Source organism: Pteropus vampyrus, unplaced genomic scaffold, assembly GCF_000151845.1.
Source record: "Pteropus vampyrus isolate Shadow unplaced genomic scaffold, Pvam_2.0 Scaffold2, whole genome shotgun sequence".
NCBI lineage: Eukaryota > Metazoa > Chordata > Mammalia > Chiroptera > Pteropodidae > Pteropus > Pteropus vampyrus.
Window position 1 is genome coordinate 15,427,684 of NW_011888783.1, and position 17,393 is coordinate 15,445,076.

Sequence of the window (17,393 nt, forward strand, 5' to 3'; positions counted from 1 at the left end):
AGTAGAGAAAAAGAAGCAAATGAAAGTAGTCTTTTTTTTTTTAGAAATTGCCCAAATATAAGGGACATTTGAATTCTATATTTTGCTCTTTAAACTTTGCATTAGAATAAAAATTTCTTCAAGAGGTCAGGTTGTTAGTCCTTTATCTTTTCTTCCTTGTTTCCTAGGGAATATTATTTCATAACGTGAAAAATATTCTAGATTTTTAAAAAGTGGAAATAGGGTTAATCAAAGGAGTTAAAATTCATGAATGCACTATTGTAGAAACCAGTACTAAAAGCTTTTGTCTATTGTCTATAGAGTTGAATAAGCAACTTTAAGAAACCTGCACTTTAAATATATATTATTAACATCTTGTAAATGTTGAGTTATTCTAAATTTTGATATTTGTAAGCTTCTGAAATTTGCTGACTGAGGGAGCACCAAACAGATTCTTGTTAGTTTTATGTTCCCAGAACAACACAAGAGTTTTTTTGTTTATTTTTGTTTTTAATAAGTTGCTACTTTGGGCTATCTATATAGTAAGCAAAATATGAACAATTTCTAAAAATATTGCCATAGATGCATTTTCTCCTCCCTCACTGCCTTTTTGTTTCTGGGGAGTATAGTTCAAAGAATGTATAAAAATGACTAATGTTCTTTACCTCTGGAAGATTTTGTTTCATAATCTCATTGGCAGGAAGCCTATTTAAAATTTTCTGTATTTTCTGGTTTTCAGTTTATCTTTGTTCTCTTTGCTCTGACTTGTGCCTTGCACATTTTGTATGTAACATCATTTATGAAGCCTCAGACTGTTATTGAATCGTGTTGGTGATTTTTTCCCCCTGAAGAATATTGATAACTAAATGTATGTGCAGTTTGTATTTTTTGTATCTTCGTATGTCTTACTGTAGCTACCATTTGTCTTTAAAAATGGCATATTTCTACAGGTGGTGAGAGTACTGCAGCTGTGTTTTATAGTTTCTTTTAGTGACTTCAGTGCCTGAGTATCCCTCTGTCATCATTTTAATAGTAGAAACTAGGAGGCAATTATTTGTCTTCTGACCATCAAATGAAAAAAATTTTCCAATTCAAGGAAATTTTATGATTAAACTGTGCTAAAGCCAAATGGAAAAATTCATTTTTAAAATTGGTCATTTGAATTTTTCTTATAAAATGATGTGTTGTCTTCTAAGAATTTGAATATATACAAATTTTAACTAATAAGGAAACATGGAAAGATTGCACTTAACATTGAAGCAATTATTATGATGATCATACAGATTGTTAAATGTGTTTGTCAAAATTATGATCTTAGAAAAAAATTGTGATCTAGGTTGAGTTTTTTTAATCTGCTTTTTGTTTGTTTTGTCTTGCCACTATCAAGCAATTTTGCAGTTTATATTCAGCTATCTATAAATAATTTCCAGTAAGGTATTTCCTTAATAGTACCTTAAGAAGTTATCTGTCCAGGCACTTGTGCATTTTAAAAGAGAATGTTTTAAAGACTGACAAGCCTGTGACATCTTATTTCATGAATAGAGACTAGAATCTTAAGTAACTGGGGTAGTAGGCCCTGCCCGGTACCCTTAGAAATTAAGCCATGACATTTTGTTTAATTCTGAGGTCAGACCTATATATATATCTTGTTTAGAGTTGATAACTGACAATAAATTCTACGACAGTCTTTGGGACTGATAAACCAGATTGCATTTATCATTTTTTCTGTGATGCGAATGAAATTTTAGTAATTAAAAATTTTTTCTCAAAATGGTAATAAAATCTAGATGGATTGAGATTTTTAAAAAGTGAGGTACGTCAATCCATGTAAGGAGGTAAAGGCCGAATGAAAACTATTCAGAATGTTTTGATAACATCTATCTGTATTACATCTATAAAACTAAAGGGAGCAGTTAAATTTTAATGTCAAAAGTTGCAACATGTTAGGGATTTTTTTTTTTTTTTTTTTTTTGGTCTTTAGTGTGGCGGAATCTAAATAACTGCACAGTGAGATTCTATAAGAAACTTATTTTCACTCTGATTCTATAAGAAACTTACATGTTCATGCCTCTGTTCTGCTTTCCATTTTTGGTTTTGTTAAGCTTGTGAAAACAAAATTTTAAAACCTTACAAATACAAACCAGTGGGAAAATAGAATTAGCAAGAAGTCTTAAGTTGAGGACTTCTTTAAACAAATACAGTTTTGTTGCTTTTCGATACGTATGCTTGAATTAAACCAGGGGCCTAATAACATGTGATAAATGAGGTAAGTTAGCCAGATGGGGACTGTGAGAATGTAGAGCATGGATGCCCTGTCTGTAGGGAGTAGCTAGGTCATAATCAACTTCATTGTGGTTATTCATCTAAAACTCTGGGTCCAGTGTTGTACCTGTCTTCTCTGATTTTTCAGGAGAAGCTGGAATTCTCTTTTGCTTTGTTGTTGATGTTAAAAGTCTTAATTTTAAAATATTAAAAAGAAATTTAAATTTAGCAAACAGCAAACCAAACACATATGAGCTAGTTTTGACCTCAGGAGACCAACTTGTGATCTCTGAACTTGATTAAAAATGTATTGTCTCTAGGTACTAAGAAATTTATTAATTAGTATACAAGCATTGACACTTCTAAGGTAATCGAAAAATATTAAGTACTTTAAACATATATCTTCTCACTTAATAATTTAGCTATTCTTGATGAATCAGTTAATGAGTGTGCAATTTAAATTTCAACTGAGTTTCAGTTTAAATTACCAAAAATTTGAAATTGAGTAGGGCCTGAATTAGTCTTTATTACTGTGCATAATTTTTAAATGGTCCTTTTGATGCTTGTTCCCTGAATTCATGTTATATTCAGTTATCAATATCCAAATAAATATCATTTATTTAAAATGAGCCTTAAAGATAAACTAGCCAATGAGGAGGCATTTGTCTAAAAATTACTCCTCTCCATGAATAGAACTATACCTTTTGAAACTAACAAAAACGAAGGTTGAAATTCTCATGTGACAGTATTGTCATTCTTTTTTTCATACTGGCTTATCTTAACGTTTGCTTACAGAATAGGTAACTATTACTGATGATAGCCAGATACTATAGTACTTGTCCTTTGAATGAAAATCAACATTTTACTTTTTTTCTAGTAACTTCTAATGTTCTTTACTAGCATTCAGTTCTCATAATTAAGTTTCCATAGGTGGCAGTACTTTCCAAAGCATTTTCTTGACAAAGGAAAACAACTCATCTTTTGAGAATTACAAATCGGAACAGTAATGTGAACAGAAATGGGCCTGAAGAATCGTCTCTTTTTGCAAATCATGTTTTGACTTCTCTTAGGAGGATAGAGATTTACAAATATCTCTGGGTGATACACATGTACTCATTATCAGGGCCAGTTTGGTTTCAGTGCTCTCTTTTTTTCCCTTCTGTACCTCAGAATTACTCCCTTCATATCATCTCTTTAATCCATAAAATATGTATTCACAGGGATATTTTTGAAAAACCCACAGTAAAATATAGATATATAAAACTATTTTAATGTGCTGCATTTCTTAGGGATTTTAGCAGCCGCGAGGAAAAGGCAAAGGAATACATTTTTATCAATAGAATTTCTATCATTACTAAATGAGGAAGAGATTTAATTTTTTATTTTTAAACAGTAAATCTGTATCCTCTCAGTACCTTTTAAATTATAGCATCACCATGGTATTGCTTGGGTGATGAACTCAAGATGCATTCTGGTAACCAAATATTATTGTAAAGTTTTTGTATTAATATCAGTCACCTACATAGAACCTTAACTAATCTTTACTGAGTGTTTACTCTGTGCTAGGGACTATTTTAAGTCTTTTATATGTAGTAAGTTACTTAATCCTTTTAGTATTCTTTGAAGTAGAAACTGATTTTAGCTCCATTTTACAGATGAGGAAAACTGAGGCTCTGTATGCAGCATGGTGGCAGAACCCCAGTGTTCAAACCCCATGAGGTCTGATTCAAAAGTTTACATTCTTAGTTGCAATGCTGTATTGCTTTTGCATAGCAATACAGAACAGTGATATGTGTCTGTTCTCAGTGCATGTGTGTATATATATATATGCACACACATGTATAGTCTAATTTTATGTGTATGTATATAGTCTAATTGTATATATTTACATATGTTCCTGTGTTACATGTGAATGAAAATGATCAGAGGTGGAGTATCTATAATGATATCCAACTGGAATTTGAGCCATTCATTATCTGACAATCCCAGATGTCTGGGTAGTTTGATGTTATGTTGAGAAAATGTGTATGTATTTAAATACAAAATTAGTTTTAGTTCAATTATATGTGATTATATATGTAGAAATAGAAGACAGATTCCCTCCAAAAGATAAATTTAGACATACATCAACACACTTTCTCTGATAACTGCACATTCTTTTCATTCTTTCTTTTCAAATTAAAAAGCCTAGGAGAGGCTAGAAGGTCATGGTATTGGTATAATTTTCACTGATCCATTTTTAAATACCCTAAAAATTATCCTCTCTTTGGCAAATTATTTCAGTACCAGAATTTTTTCTTTTGCTTCATATGCCCTAGTTGAATAAGTGATGGTAACTTTGGCTCAGAAATTTTGTTTTTATGGGAGATTGAAGATAGATATTCGTAATATAAATAGGGGAGAATAACAGCATGTCTGTTACCTCTAGCCTATAAATTCTAATTTTTCTTTCAAGTTTGACAATAATGTGCTTTAAAAATATGTGACCATTATTGGTTTATATCAGAGACATGCTTTATGTAATTTTGCACCAAAGAATTGGGGAAAATAAATGACCAGATTATAGAGAACAGAGCAAAATATTTGGTACTGATTTGTCATAGATAGAAAGATGCTTGTGTGGATTATGACTTTTATATTTGTGCTTGCTACTGGGCTTCCACTAAATTAGTTTAGTTTATTTTATTTGCTGTGTTCATAACAAATAGTACTGTACCCCAGTTATCTTGTGAACATAAAAAGTAGCCAGTTTGTGGTGTCTGATATATTCAGAAGTTCTTCATAAGGAAAGCTGACATCTTTCACTTTCTACCTTCTCGTAGTGTATCAGCTGCAACAGGAAGCCCCTCATCCTCGAAGAATTACCTGTACTAATGAGGTGGGTGTAATGAAACTGTTACAATGAAGTGTTTCTCAATCATTTGGTTCCCAAACTTTGATCTTCTTCATTGGTTTGGTTATTTTGGGGATTAACCATTTACAGTAGTTGACATCATGAAATTCTAACTTGAATGCATTTTTCTTAATGTTCTTCTCACTTGAAATAATTGCTGCTGTTTAATGGAGTGTTTAGAACACAATATAGAATATGACAGTATAGTTTTAAATGATATTAGCCTTTTCAGCCAATTTCTACATTTTTCTTCCATTTTTTATGTTTTATTCTTTATTTTTTAAAACAAAGTTTGGTCTATGACCATGCCACCCTGAACAGGCCTGATCCCGTCTGATCTCAGAAGCTAAGCAGGGACAGGCCTGATTAGTACTTGGATGGGAGACCACCTAGGAAGACCAGGTGGCTGTAGGCATAAAAAATAAAATAAATAAGGGATTGTAAGCTGACAAGGTCCTTGCACTCTGTGAGATCAACCGAGGGTTGCCCAAATAAATAAATAAAACAAAGTTTGAAGGCATCATTGTAGTATTATCGAAGAAATTTTTCCACTAGAAAGATCTAAATCATGATGTAAAATAAATAAGCAAAGACATAGAGTTCACCAAAAAAAGAATAGACTATATGAAAATATATGAAAAGATGTTCAACTTCGTTAATAATAAGAGATATGCAAATTAAAATACAGAGAGACCATTTTCACCTTTCTAATTGGCAAAGATTCGAAAACTTAGAATATACTTATTTGATAAATCTCTGAGGAAACTGACACTCTTGCTTATTGCTAATGGAAATGAGAAATGCTACAATTTTATGAGAATTTTGTAATATCTAACAACACTATACATGCATTTTCCTTTAACCTACCAGTTCAAGTTACAGAGATTTACTCTGGCGAATTACCTGCACAAATATGGAATAACATATGCTCAAATTCTTTTACTGTAGAACTATTTATAACAGTGGAGTATTGGAAAAACCTAAATGTCTGTTTCTTGGATGACTGAATAAAATATACTATTAAAAAGAATAAGGAAGATTTCTGTGAGCTGATATGGAATGATATAAAATGTATATACAGTATAGTAATTATGGTCCTTTTTAGTAATAAAGAAGAGAAAATAAGGAAAAAACAAAGGTTATTTTTGCAAAAGAGAAACACAGGAAGGATTAACCCAGAGACTAGTGAACTATTTATCCATAAGGTGAGAAGCAGTGTGGAGGGTATAAGAAAGGGAGTGAGACTTCTCTGAGGATATGTTTTTATATTGTTGTGACTTTTGAACTATGTAAATGTTTCAAATATTCAATTAAATTAAATAAAAAATGATAAAACAAAACAAAACATAAATGAACTAACAAGTTTATAACATAATCACCAAAAAAATCAAGTAGTTTTTAAACATTATTCTAACTGTTCAAGCTTAGAGGGAAATAGTCTAAGAACAAGATCTTTTACTATATTTAGATTTGTTTTTGATAGTGGTATTTGTCGGTGGTCTTTATTGACTTCAGAGTTCCGAATTCTGAAATTATTTTGTGTATTGTCTGAGATGTAGCAAGTGAGTAATTATATTGGATTTGGGAGAACCAGGGTTATTAGGAGATATAAACATGGAATGAGGAAAAATTGAAAAGTATATTGTGGTATTTAATTTGAATTGGAAGTATCAATATTATTTCATAGATTTAAAAAAAGTATATTTTCTATTTCAGTCAATGGAAAGGGCTTTGAAGCCATGATGCCCCAGTAAAAACCAAACATATCCTGTCCCCAAATTTTGGCTTCCAAATACTGGAATACTAAATACTAAATACTAAAAGAAGACAGTGTTCTGTTCCTAAGAGAAATTCCTGATTCTTGAACAGGAGTATAGAGATTCTGGAACATTTTGTTATGTCAGAGAGCAAGAAGGGCTCAAAAACAAATGGGAATATATGTCAAAAAAAAATAGGAGCCTGTTGACAGGGTTCCACAGGCAAAATCTGTGACAATTTGACATCAAAAAGAATACTGATATTAATGAATTATAACATATTGAATGAAAAGAAAATTTGTAAGTCCATAGTTATGTTAAAAAGAAAAAACCCTACCCCAATACAAAAGAGAAAAAATGAAGGTGGAAAATGAAAGTTGTTCTTTACAGTAGAATGGTGGCTAAAATATAGAAAGAATGAAATTTGCACTAATAATTTAGTCTAGCAAAGGATCAACATTGAAACCATTGAGTGAAAGTTGGTACATACAGTATAGTAATTATGGCCCTCAAAGTATCACCCCACCATGTATTTATTAATTGCAAAGAGGAAAATACATTGCTTTAGTGGAAGGATCTGGCAGTTACTCTTTTAGCCGGGTGATCAAATTTAGCATTACCTGTAATGGGACAAACTGACATGTGTCACCTGAAGTGATGGAATAAGATACACATAACATCAGCTATATAATGTTTCTGCCTAAAATGTTTACCTTAAACCTTTTTATGAAATATGAACCAGACAAATTCAGAATGTGTACATTCTAAATAATGTAATTTTCATAAAAGAAGTAACAGTGGTGGGACTATTCTAAAAGTAAAGTAGACTAAAGAGACATGCCAACCAAATGCAATGCATGCACCCTAATGAGTCCTGGAGAAATAAATATTTATATATATTTTAAGCTACACATTTGGAATACAACTGGAGAAATTTGAGTATAGACTATAATATAATATGGAATCATAATAACTTTCTTAAATGATATACACTATTAAAAAGAATTACTTCTCCATTGTTGAAAAGATTGTTGAAATGGATTTTGGTATTGTGATGTCTAATTTAAAAAAATTGAATATCTCTCAAAATACATAGTCCCAAAGAGAACCAATTTACAAAATTAGGCAGGAATTTCATGAGATGATCTTTTAAATGTTTTTTTGCAGTCTAAATATATATAGATGTCAGTCTGCATATATGTATTTATGGGATGGGAATGTGGTATTTGATGATTACATTTTATTGCTACTGTGCCATGATCAAGGAGGATAAAATAATTTTACATGTAGTAGAATTTTTTTAATACTATGTAATAAAATGTTCCATTTTGTTTCATATTCTGAGCAGACACAACTTTTAATTGAAAGTGAAATATTGGCAGTAGTTCTGTGAACAGTCCTGCAGTATTAGTAACACAATTTTATTTACTGAGAAATATCTATATTTTGCCTTTCTCAAAAGAATTTGAGTCCAAACAAATGACGATGAAATAAAAGGAATAAAAAAAGAAAAGTTGAGGAAAATAAAAAAAGAAGCCACGTATATGCTAGTGAATTGCAGTGCTGTTTGGGGTTCAATATAATTGTGTGAGAAAGGGATCACAGTAATTAAGTACATAATTCTTAAGGATTAGAAAGACTAATAGGCTTCAGTTTTTGCCTGAACTAAATTCTTTTTAAAAACCATGTAGGTTATTCTATGGAGTACAGTTTTTGATGCTATAAGCAATGACTAACAGTAGTTTTGCAGTCCGTGAAAAGTGGATTTATGGTCGTTTCTTCAAGCAGTGGGTGTAACAATAAGGAGCACCGAGTCAGTGAAGCTAATTTTTAAAGGGTGAAGCTAATGTGGTCCAAGTGTGTAGCTTCCTGATGATCCACCGTGATGCAAAGATACTACATAGAACACTAGAAGAGTGGATGGCTCTTTTTTTTTTTTTTTTTTAGTCCACAAAGATTTTAAAAGATCTTTAATGTAAAATTGTTCATTAATCATTGAGATATTTTTAACAAATTCCTCAATATTAAAAATATGCAGATCGAGTAATTTCTCTTGATTTAATTTGGTGTTGTGGTTGACCGAATGCTGCGATCCCATAGGAAAACTAGACCACCATATTCCATACTATTGATTAAACGTAAGTGTATAAGCATTGGGAAACCAGAAGACAAATGGCACAATTGAGATTTTCTTATGTGAAGAAACTATGCGTTGTTTTCCCTTTGGTTGAATTGGTTTCACAAGAAATTAATAATCATGTGTTAATGACAAATTGGTGGGCAAGGGATGCTGCTCAGTGTGCAAAAGGATTTATTGTGGATAGGCTCTCCATGCACATTGTACCATCCTTAAGCATCAGTCAAAACTGATAATCGGTTAGATACTTAACTTTGGGTGCTTAACTAGAGATTAAATGTGCATGCATAAAATATATTTGTCTATTTAATTTGGAAATTAGTGGTGATAACTTGTTTCAATATTTGACCAATCTTTTTTTGTTTTCGCCAGATGAAAGGGCAATTACTAAATAGGGGGAAATGGTCTTTTTTTTTTTTTTTCCAAAAAATGTCATTTACACTCAATATTGTTCTAATGATTAGATATATATAAATATAGATATTGAAATTATTTATAAGGCACTATGCTAATGGTCTGCTTATTTTGAGCAATATTCAATCTGGTTAAATGCTTATAAAAATAATCGAATAACCTGGATATCCATTTGAAATGAATGTAAAGGATTAATCAGAATAAGATGGGGCTAACCTAAAAGTACGTCTTAGAGAACGACCATTTCAGTCTTAGTCTTGTTTAAATGATAAGTGTTTGATTTGGAAAAACTGAAAGTTCTTGGAAGTGATGAACGCTGAGGGTAAAGACTTACTCAAGAACACATGTATTTAACCGAGGAATTGGTTTTGGGACATTCAGCACTTAGTGGCCACTAGGGGGAAAAAAGCAAGAGAATTTAATTACCACTGATATGTAGAGAGAAAAAGAGAAAGGATATTCAGTAGATGAGTTGATGGTTCTTTTAAATAATAGTTATTAATTATCTATGGTGCTAATTACATTATAGAAATCGATTTAATGACTTTGTTTCTAAGAACATTTCCCTACTACAGTCATAGGAAAGGGAGATCTGATCCCAATCATTTGTATGTGTACATTCCCATTCCATTTTCTCCTGTCCATAGCGTTGTACCATAGATTGTAAATTCAGGAGCTGAGGGATTAAGCCACACCCAAAGGGAACATATATTTAGTGACTAGCGCTAACTGCTACCTTCTCTTGTGGTCTAAGCGCTTAGTTCTGGTGGTAAACTCGATATTCTGCTCTTTCTCAACTGAATTTCTGTTAGTATTCTTAAGACTAAAGTGAGTGGCACCTTATTTTAAAATATGAATTATTCAGCTGTTAAAACAAATCATAAATTATTAGAGGCAGAACTCTAAAACACAATATATATAATAGTAAGAAGCAAAATAATTTGACAGAAAATACAGTGGTAACTAATGCATTTTTTCTAATTTCAGAAAATTTTGCCAATTGCCATTGTGAATGCTAAAACAGAAGTTTGTATTTTTTAAGGGCTTTTATTAAGATACACTTTGAAATTTAAATATAAATACTTCTTTTTAAAGAGGGAATATATGTAGGTCTATAACTAAGTATTTTAGGCATGCTTTAGAAACCAAGCAAATACTTAAAAGCTTGAAAATTATTCTTAATGCTGTTCCATGATGCAGTTGTATCTTATGGTAAATTCTCAAGTGAGTACATAAACTGAACGTCTTACGTAATCAGAATTACCCTTGACAGTCCCTTATCACTTAGAATGTAATGGTACATATATTTGTGTATACAACTCTGTGTCATCATAGGTATATATAAATATGTAATTTATTCAGTGAAATGTAGTACATAATAAATATAAATATAAAATTACACTTATGTCATTTTTAGTTATGTAAAAAGTGACTTTATTTTATGTCAGGCACCTGGTTGACTTAATGTGTGTGTGTGTGTGTGTAGAGACAGATACAGGTATAAATTACATAGGTGTATGAAATAGATATTTAGTTTGGTATTTGACCATCCTTAAACATGGAGCTTTAAAACAGGAACATAGAAAACACAATTGCAGCTGTTACAATAATGAGGAGTTGTGCTCAAAAATAGTATATAGTTCCCTAAAACACCAGCTCCAAAAATGTGTCACAGAGAGTAGAGACTTGGTTTTATGTGTTTGAAAGCTCTATGTTCCTGTTTTAAGGCTCCATATTTAAGGGTGGTCAAGCGCCAAACTGGTTTAGTTTATGTTTCATTGGTATGAATTAACTAAAGATACAGGACTTCTTTGATATCTGCCTATATCTACCTATGTAATTTATACCTGTATCTGTCTCTACACACATGCACACTCTTGAATTCAAACAGATGCTTGACATGAAGCACATTCTGGCTGCAATGTGGAAGATGGACCAGGGAGGAAGATGGACATTTTAGAGACAGAAGACTGGTTTAGGGGGCTATTTCAGTCATCTTAGTTAAGAGTGATAAAGGCATACAATAAGTAAACACACAATAGACTATACAGATGTCAAATTATAATGTACACCTGAAAATTATATAATGGTATTAACCAATGTTACCCCAATAAACTTAAAAAAAAAACCTTACTTTTTTAAGGACAATTGGGGACATGCCAAACTAACTGAGTATTTAATGCATTAAGGTATTATTGTCTTTTTTCTCAGGAATTTGATATTTTTTTAAAAAGGATTCTTATCTTTTAGAGATATGTGCTGATATCAGGCCTGTGCTTCCAATATTCCAAGAGATTTATTGGGTTGAGTATCAATGAAAATAAGACTGGCCATTGTACAATAATTGCTTAAATTGGTGATAGTTATGTGGGAAATTATTTTACTTTTCTCACTACTTTTGTATACATTTTATTTTTCCATAGTAAAAGTTTTAAACATTGTAGAAAATTTTGTTAATTCATAAAAGAATATCTTTACCAGGAAAATCTATTTATAAAACCTCAAATGATATACCAAATAAAGATTTTATGGAGACTCCAAAAAAAAAATTCTCTTGACCCTATTTTTTCCATCCCTCCTGCCCAATATCTTTGCTCTCCTTTGTAGAAAACACTCAAAAGAGTACAGAAAGTTTTTGTGTTTGCTGTTTCCAATCGTGCTCCTCCCATTTTCTCTTAAACCCAGCACCCGCCCTTGACACACTTTCCTCACTTCATTTCCAGGACTTCACAGTCTTTTGGTTTTTCCCCTGCCTCCACAGCCTCCTTTGCTGGTTCCTCTTCTCCCTGAGTTCTTGATGTTCAACTGCTCTAGAGCTCAGTCCTCGATCCTATTTCTTCTCTATCTGTATTTACCCTCTGATGATCTTATGAGATTCACGGTTTATACATCTTATATTTCTGGTTTGAGGGAAAAGCTGTGATCTCTTCTCAAAACATGGGGAGACCCCATTCTAATGTGTCTGAGACTCTAGTATTAACTACACAAAAAGTAATCTCGATTTCTATTTTTTAAAGGTGATATTAGCTGTATAAGTAATTCATGAATGTATTCTTTATTTAAAAGTTACAGATAATACCAAAGCCCCTTTTTTGCCTTTCCCATGGCCTCCTTAGTTCACTTCTTCCCTACCTTCCCAGAAGTAACCATTTGAAATTGGTATATTTTTTCCAGATCTCTCTCTATGCTATAACTATAAATTATAGTATTGTGTGTGCAAGTGCTTTTCCTAAATGGTGTCATACTGTCTTATTATTCCATAGTATATGCTTATATTTAGTAGTTTGTCTTGGTGATTTCTTCATGTTAGTCTTTATCAATCTATTTCATGCCTTCAAACTGCATATTATTTATACTATAAAATAGTTATTCCCTATTGGTATATACTTAAGTTATTTGTATTTTAAAATGACTACAAGAAGTGGTTCAGTCAACATTCTTACCCATGTCTTTATGTGTACTTGTGCAAATGTGTCTCTGCAGTAAATACTGAAGGTTTGCATATTTTTCTAGATAACGTTTTATCATAAAATCTTGTAGAACCTTAAGTTAATTCCTTGAGATCTAAACATTGAATTTTCATCTCAAAAGCAAAGATTTGCTCTCAAGCAGATGCATGACCCCTCTCTAATAAGCTCTGTACCTAAAAATAGAATAGCCATCATCTGTAGCTGTAGGGACCAACTGGCATATTTTTAGTACACCGAGTTTTATGAGTAGGGAAAATATGGAACAAGATCAGATCAAGTGGAATTTACCCTGAGAAGACTATCAAAATAACCTGATTGCAACCTCAGCAGACAATAGAAGATTCTCAAAGGGTTATTTAAATATAATTTCAGGAAAAGATAAAATCATGTCTTTCTTACAGATATGAAGATGAACATGCATTAAAAAAATTATGTACTCATATGATATGAGGAAAACAGGCAGATGTTATAATCAGCTCAAAGGAAAAGTGAAAATAGCACAAATTTATATGAAGTCATGGAATGTTGAGATGAATTGCAAAGAGACAAAACTGGTTTTTTCACTGGGAGGAGAGTAGAGAATTAAACCACTATCAGACAGAGTCAATTAAACCACTATCAGACAGAGAAAAGTTTACATATCAGTTACCTACAACTTAGTTCCAAAATAGACAAAAAGATAATGGCCTGGGCTAGATAAGCCAGTAGTTTCTGTATGGAGATGATGCATAGTTTTTCAGTGAAACAAATTTTTCTTCTACACTATGAATAAATATCTCAAGTTTGCTGAAAACATTATCAGACCTTGCTGACCAGTGGTTAGGTAACCTAGAGTTGGCAGTCAGGCTCTGTATGGAGGCCAAGATAGATAATCACTGGAAGGACAGACTTTGAGTTGCTTTGGGAACTGCCATATTTATCCTAATTCAGATGATTCAGTGTCAAATAGACAGGGGTTGGGCCCTTTTTGCTATTCCTGATGGGAATCCCAGTTTTACTTTGGGCTCTATCACTTTGTAACCTTGAACAAGTTATCTAACCTCTAATAGGGTTTTTCACCTATCATGATAATACTGTTATGATAATACTGTTTTATGGGAATGAAATAGAATAATTCATATCTCATTTGAGGATTAAATGATCTTCATATATGATTAAAACACAGCACATAGCATGAACTCGATAAATATAGTCCGTGGTGTCACCCAGATACCACCTAGGGAAAGCTTATTCCATTCTTCTGATTTTCTAGCTAGGCCTGGCTTCTTGTCATTCAGAACCCAGTTTGTCATCTCAGAGTGATTTGGCCTGACCATCCAACTTAAATACCTCATTAGCTTTCTCTTTTATGTTACCCATTCTTATTTTCATTACAGCACTTATACTACTTCCTACTTTCTTATTTTCTTTTTACTCCTTTAAAAACTTCTTTATTGTCTGTCTTTCATTAGAATGTAAGTTTCAAAAGCGTAATGACAGTTGTCTTATTTCAGTGATGTGTAGGCTTTCAGGAAGGACAGTGCCTATGACGTTTGTCATTCAGTAAATGTTTCTTAAATAAATGGGGCAAATACTCTCAGCCTACTTCAGTAAAAATTCCTTAGAATCTTTTCTGCTGGGCCTTTCTTTAGCTGCAGCCCCACACCTGCTGTGAAAAGCTAGGGGAGATTGACTGTGGTAAGGGAAGAGCTGATGGGAGAACAAAAGGGCAAGGTTTTATCAGAATGTTAACAGAGGGGGAGTATGGAGTAACAAGAAGGGAGAGGGCGGGAGAGAAAGCCACAGTCTGTTCTGACAGAATCGTGGCGTTAAGATTTTGGATGTTTTATTTTACTTTCGGATAAAGTGATATAAATATTTTTTCAGATTCATAAAATCTTAGAAATGAAAGATAATTTAGTCCAACTCTTTTTACATACGCAGTGTTTTATAGATAAGAAACAGGTCTGAGAGTTGAAGTGACCAGTCCAAATGACACAGTTAATCTGCTGATAGAACTGGAACTCTAGACAGATTTTTTTTCTTAATATATGTTTTAGTTTGTCACATATGCAGAATGTTGAGTTATGTTCTGAACATTTGCATTTTCACAAATCTCTTTTTTTTTCTTATAGGTAGAGAACAGACCAAAGTATTATGGAAGAGAGTAAGTATGAATTATCAAAAAACATTTTATAGATTGGAATATGTAAGAGAGGTAAATGAATGCTTTCAGTAAAAATAAAAACAAGAGGAAGGATGTATTCAAGTTTGGATGAGTTAAAATATTTTTCTGATTACAAATATAATTATTCTAATTGGTGAAAACACAGAAAATAGGGACAGGTATAGAGAAAAAATAGCATGGGAAAATATATGCAGTAATATTAAAATAAAGATGCAAGCCATACAAGTAAATAAATAGTGCTAGATGTATATGATGAAAATATATATATTTGTATGTGTATGTATATATTAAACATAGATATATATAAACACATACGTATATATTGTTAGTGTATGGGTGGTTTATTATATGTTTATACTTTATTTTACAGATTTTCTGTAAGTAAATTTAGGCTACCCAGAAACAACTAATGTTAACAGTTTTAAGTATTACCTTCTAAAGATCTGTTTTCTTAATGTTTTTATGAAATTGATCTATTGTACATATAATTTTGATAGCCTGATTTTTCCATTTAATATTAATAATGAGCATTTCTCTATTTTATGAAAAATGTTATAATAATTTTTTATGTTCCTAATTTTTTTTGATTATTTAAAAAACAGAAGTCTAGCCCTTTGGGGAAAAGAATAAGAATCACCTATAATCCTATCATTCCCCAAATAAAATTATTTGTCTTTCATGACTTTGAATCGTATCAGATGAACAAGTAATGTATATAGCAAATATTTTAAAATTACTTAAAATTCTGTTTCAGTTTTCAAGACTCTTGTGAATAGAACATAGGCACTCTGAGTTGGCGGGGAGTCACTGGTGTTCTTTATGGTTCTACCATAATTTAGTCATTTCTTTGCTTTTGGCATTTAGCTTGCATTTAAACTCTGCAGTCATGTTCCGCATAATGATGTTTCAGTCAATGATGGGATCGCATATACAATATTGAGTGGTACCTTATAGCGTAGGTATGTAGTGGGCTCTACCATCCAGGTGTGCATAAGTGCACTCTGGGATGTTTGTACAACAGTGAAGTTGCCTAACAATGCATTTTCCAGAATGTGTCCTCGTTGTTAAGCGGTGCATGACTGTATTATTAAAAGTAACACCGTGAGAACCATTTTAGTGCTTAAAGCCTTTTTTTGGGGTAGAAATTTTGGGTCAACTGGTTTGAATAGTGTTAAGATTTTTAAAATACCTTTGTCAGTTTGTTTTCTTGAATGGCATTTTCCTTTAAATTGAAGAGTTTTTTTTAAAGCAGTTATTAAATTTTACTAACTTTATTAATTGATGTCAAGGAAACTGAAAATAATATATCAAGATGCTAATGTAATGGTATGTGTTATTACTAGGGATAGGTTACTATCCTTGCTCCAGCAGAGAGAGTGGACCTGGTTCTGAAAGATAGGAGACTATGTGAAATTAAGAAATTCCAGAAGCCCATTCTTAAACCTAGCTGTTCTAATTGTCATGATTTAAACATATTTTTCATGAACTGTTTTGACTTAAATTGAGAAAGACTGACCATTCCCATGAGGAGAAACTCTAAAAAGTTGACACTTGTACTCTACTAAGGCTCCTAAATTATTAAGGTGCCACTGCAGGGCTACAGTCAAAATTTCATTGAGCAATTGTTCGATTCAGTTATTTTTTAGTTACTAAAAGGGCAAAGATATGTATAAATTCTTTGTAAATTCTCATGCAAATGTAAGTTGGTTTTATATTTTTAATATTAATCATCAGTCACCACTGACATTTTTCTTTTTTCACTGTTTTATGTCTGAATATTATAGATGAATCTACTGTGTTTGTGTAAAGAGCGTGTTATTTATGTTTATTCTTTTCTCTTTTTTTCTCTGTTAATCAAAAATAGGGTTTTAGTAGGGAGTGAAAGCAAGTATTACAGTTCTTTGGTTTTGGCTTCAGTACCAAATGATGCAGATTATGCACATTATTGGGCAATCATGCCAATTAAGGGCAACCCAGAGTCCTGGAAAATTGCCAGCATAGACTCTGAGCCAAAATTTTGGAGCAGCGCTATTAATATGAGGATATGAAATGGGACACATTTCTGTATATTTTTTTTAGCATGTCCATATGGTCAGACAGCTACATAAGAAAGGCATTGTCCTTTCAAGAGAGATGGTTGGTCTTCTCTTCGATGGATGTGAATTTTGATGTTGTGAGTGTTAAATGGATTGGATAGCTACTTTGATATTGTTCTTATCATCTCAGAAGCTGGCCAGGGGCCAGGCCAGGAGAAATACAAACATAGTTAAACCCCACTTCTTTGATATGTCAGTACTTTGTCTAGAAAACAATA

General features: G+C 32.1%; 1 protein-coding gene and 1 pseudogene across 1 annotated transcript in view; both read left to right on the top strand.

Moving 5' to 3' along the window:
• The window catches only part of CHN1 (chimerin 1), a 159,450-nt gene that overhangs the window by 37,062 nt on the left and 104,995 nt on the right, over positions 1 to 17,393 (top strand). Inside the window, exons 3-4 of the mRNA XM_011357240.2 lie at positions 5,064 to 5,119; positions 15,027 to 15,058. Coding sequence (XP_011355542.1) covers positions 5,064 to 5,119; positions 15,027 to 15,058 — 88 coding nt within the window. The remainder of the gene's footprint in view (positions 1 to 5,063; positions 5,120 to 15,026; positions 15,059 to 17,393) is intronic.
• LOC111739835 lies at positions 5,430 to 5,549 on the top strand (annotated as a pseudogene).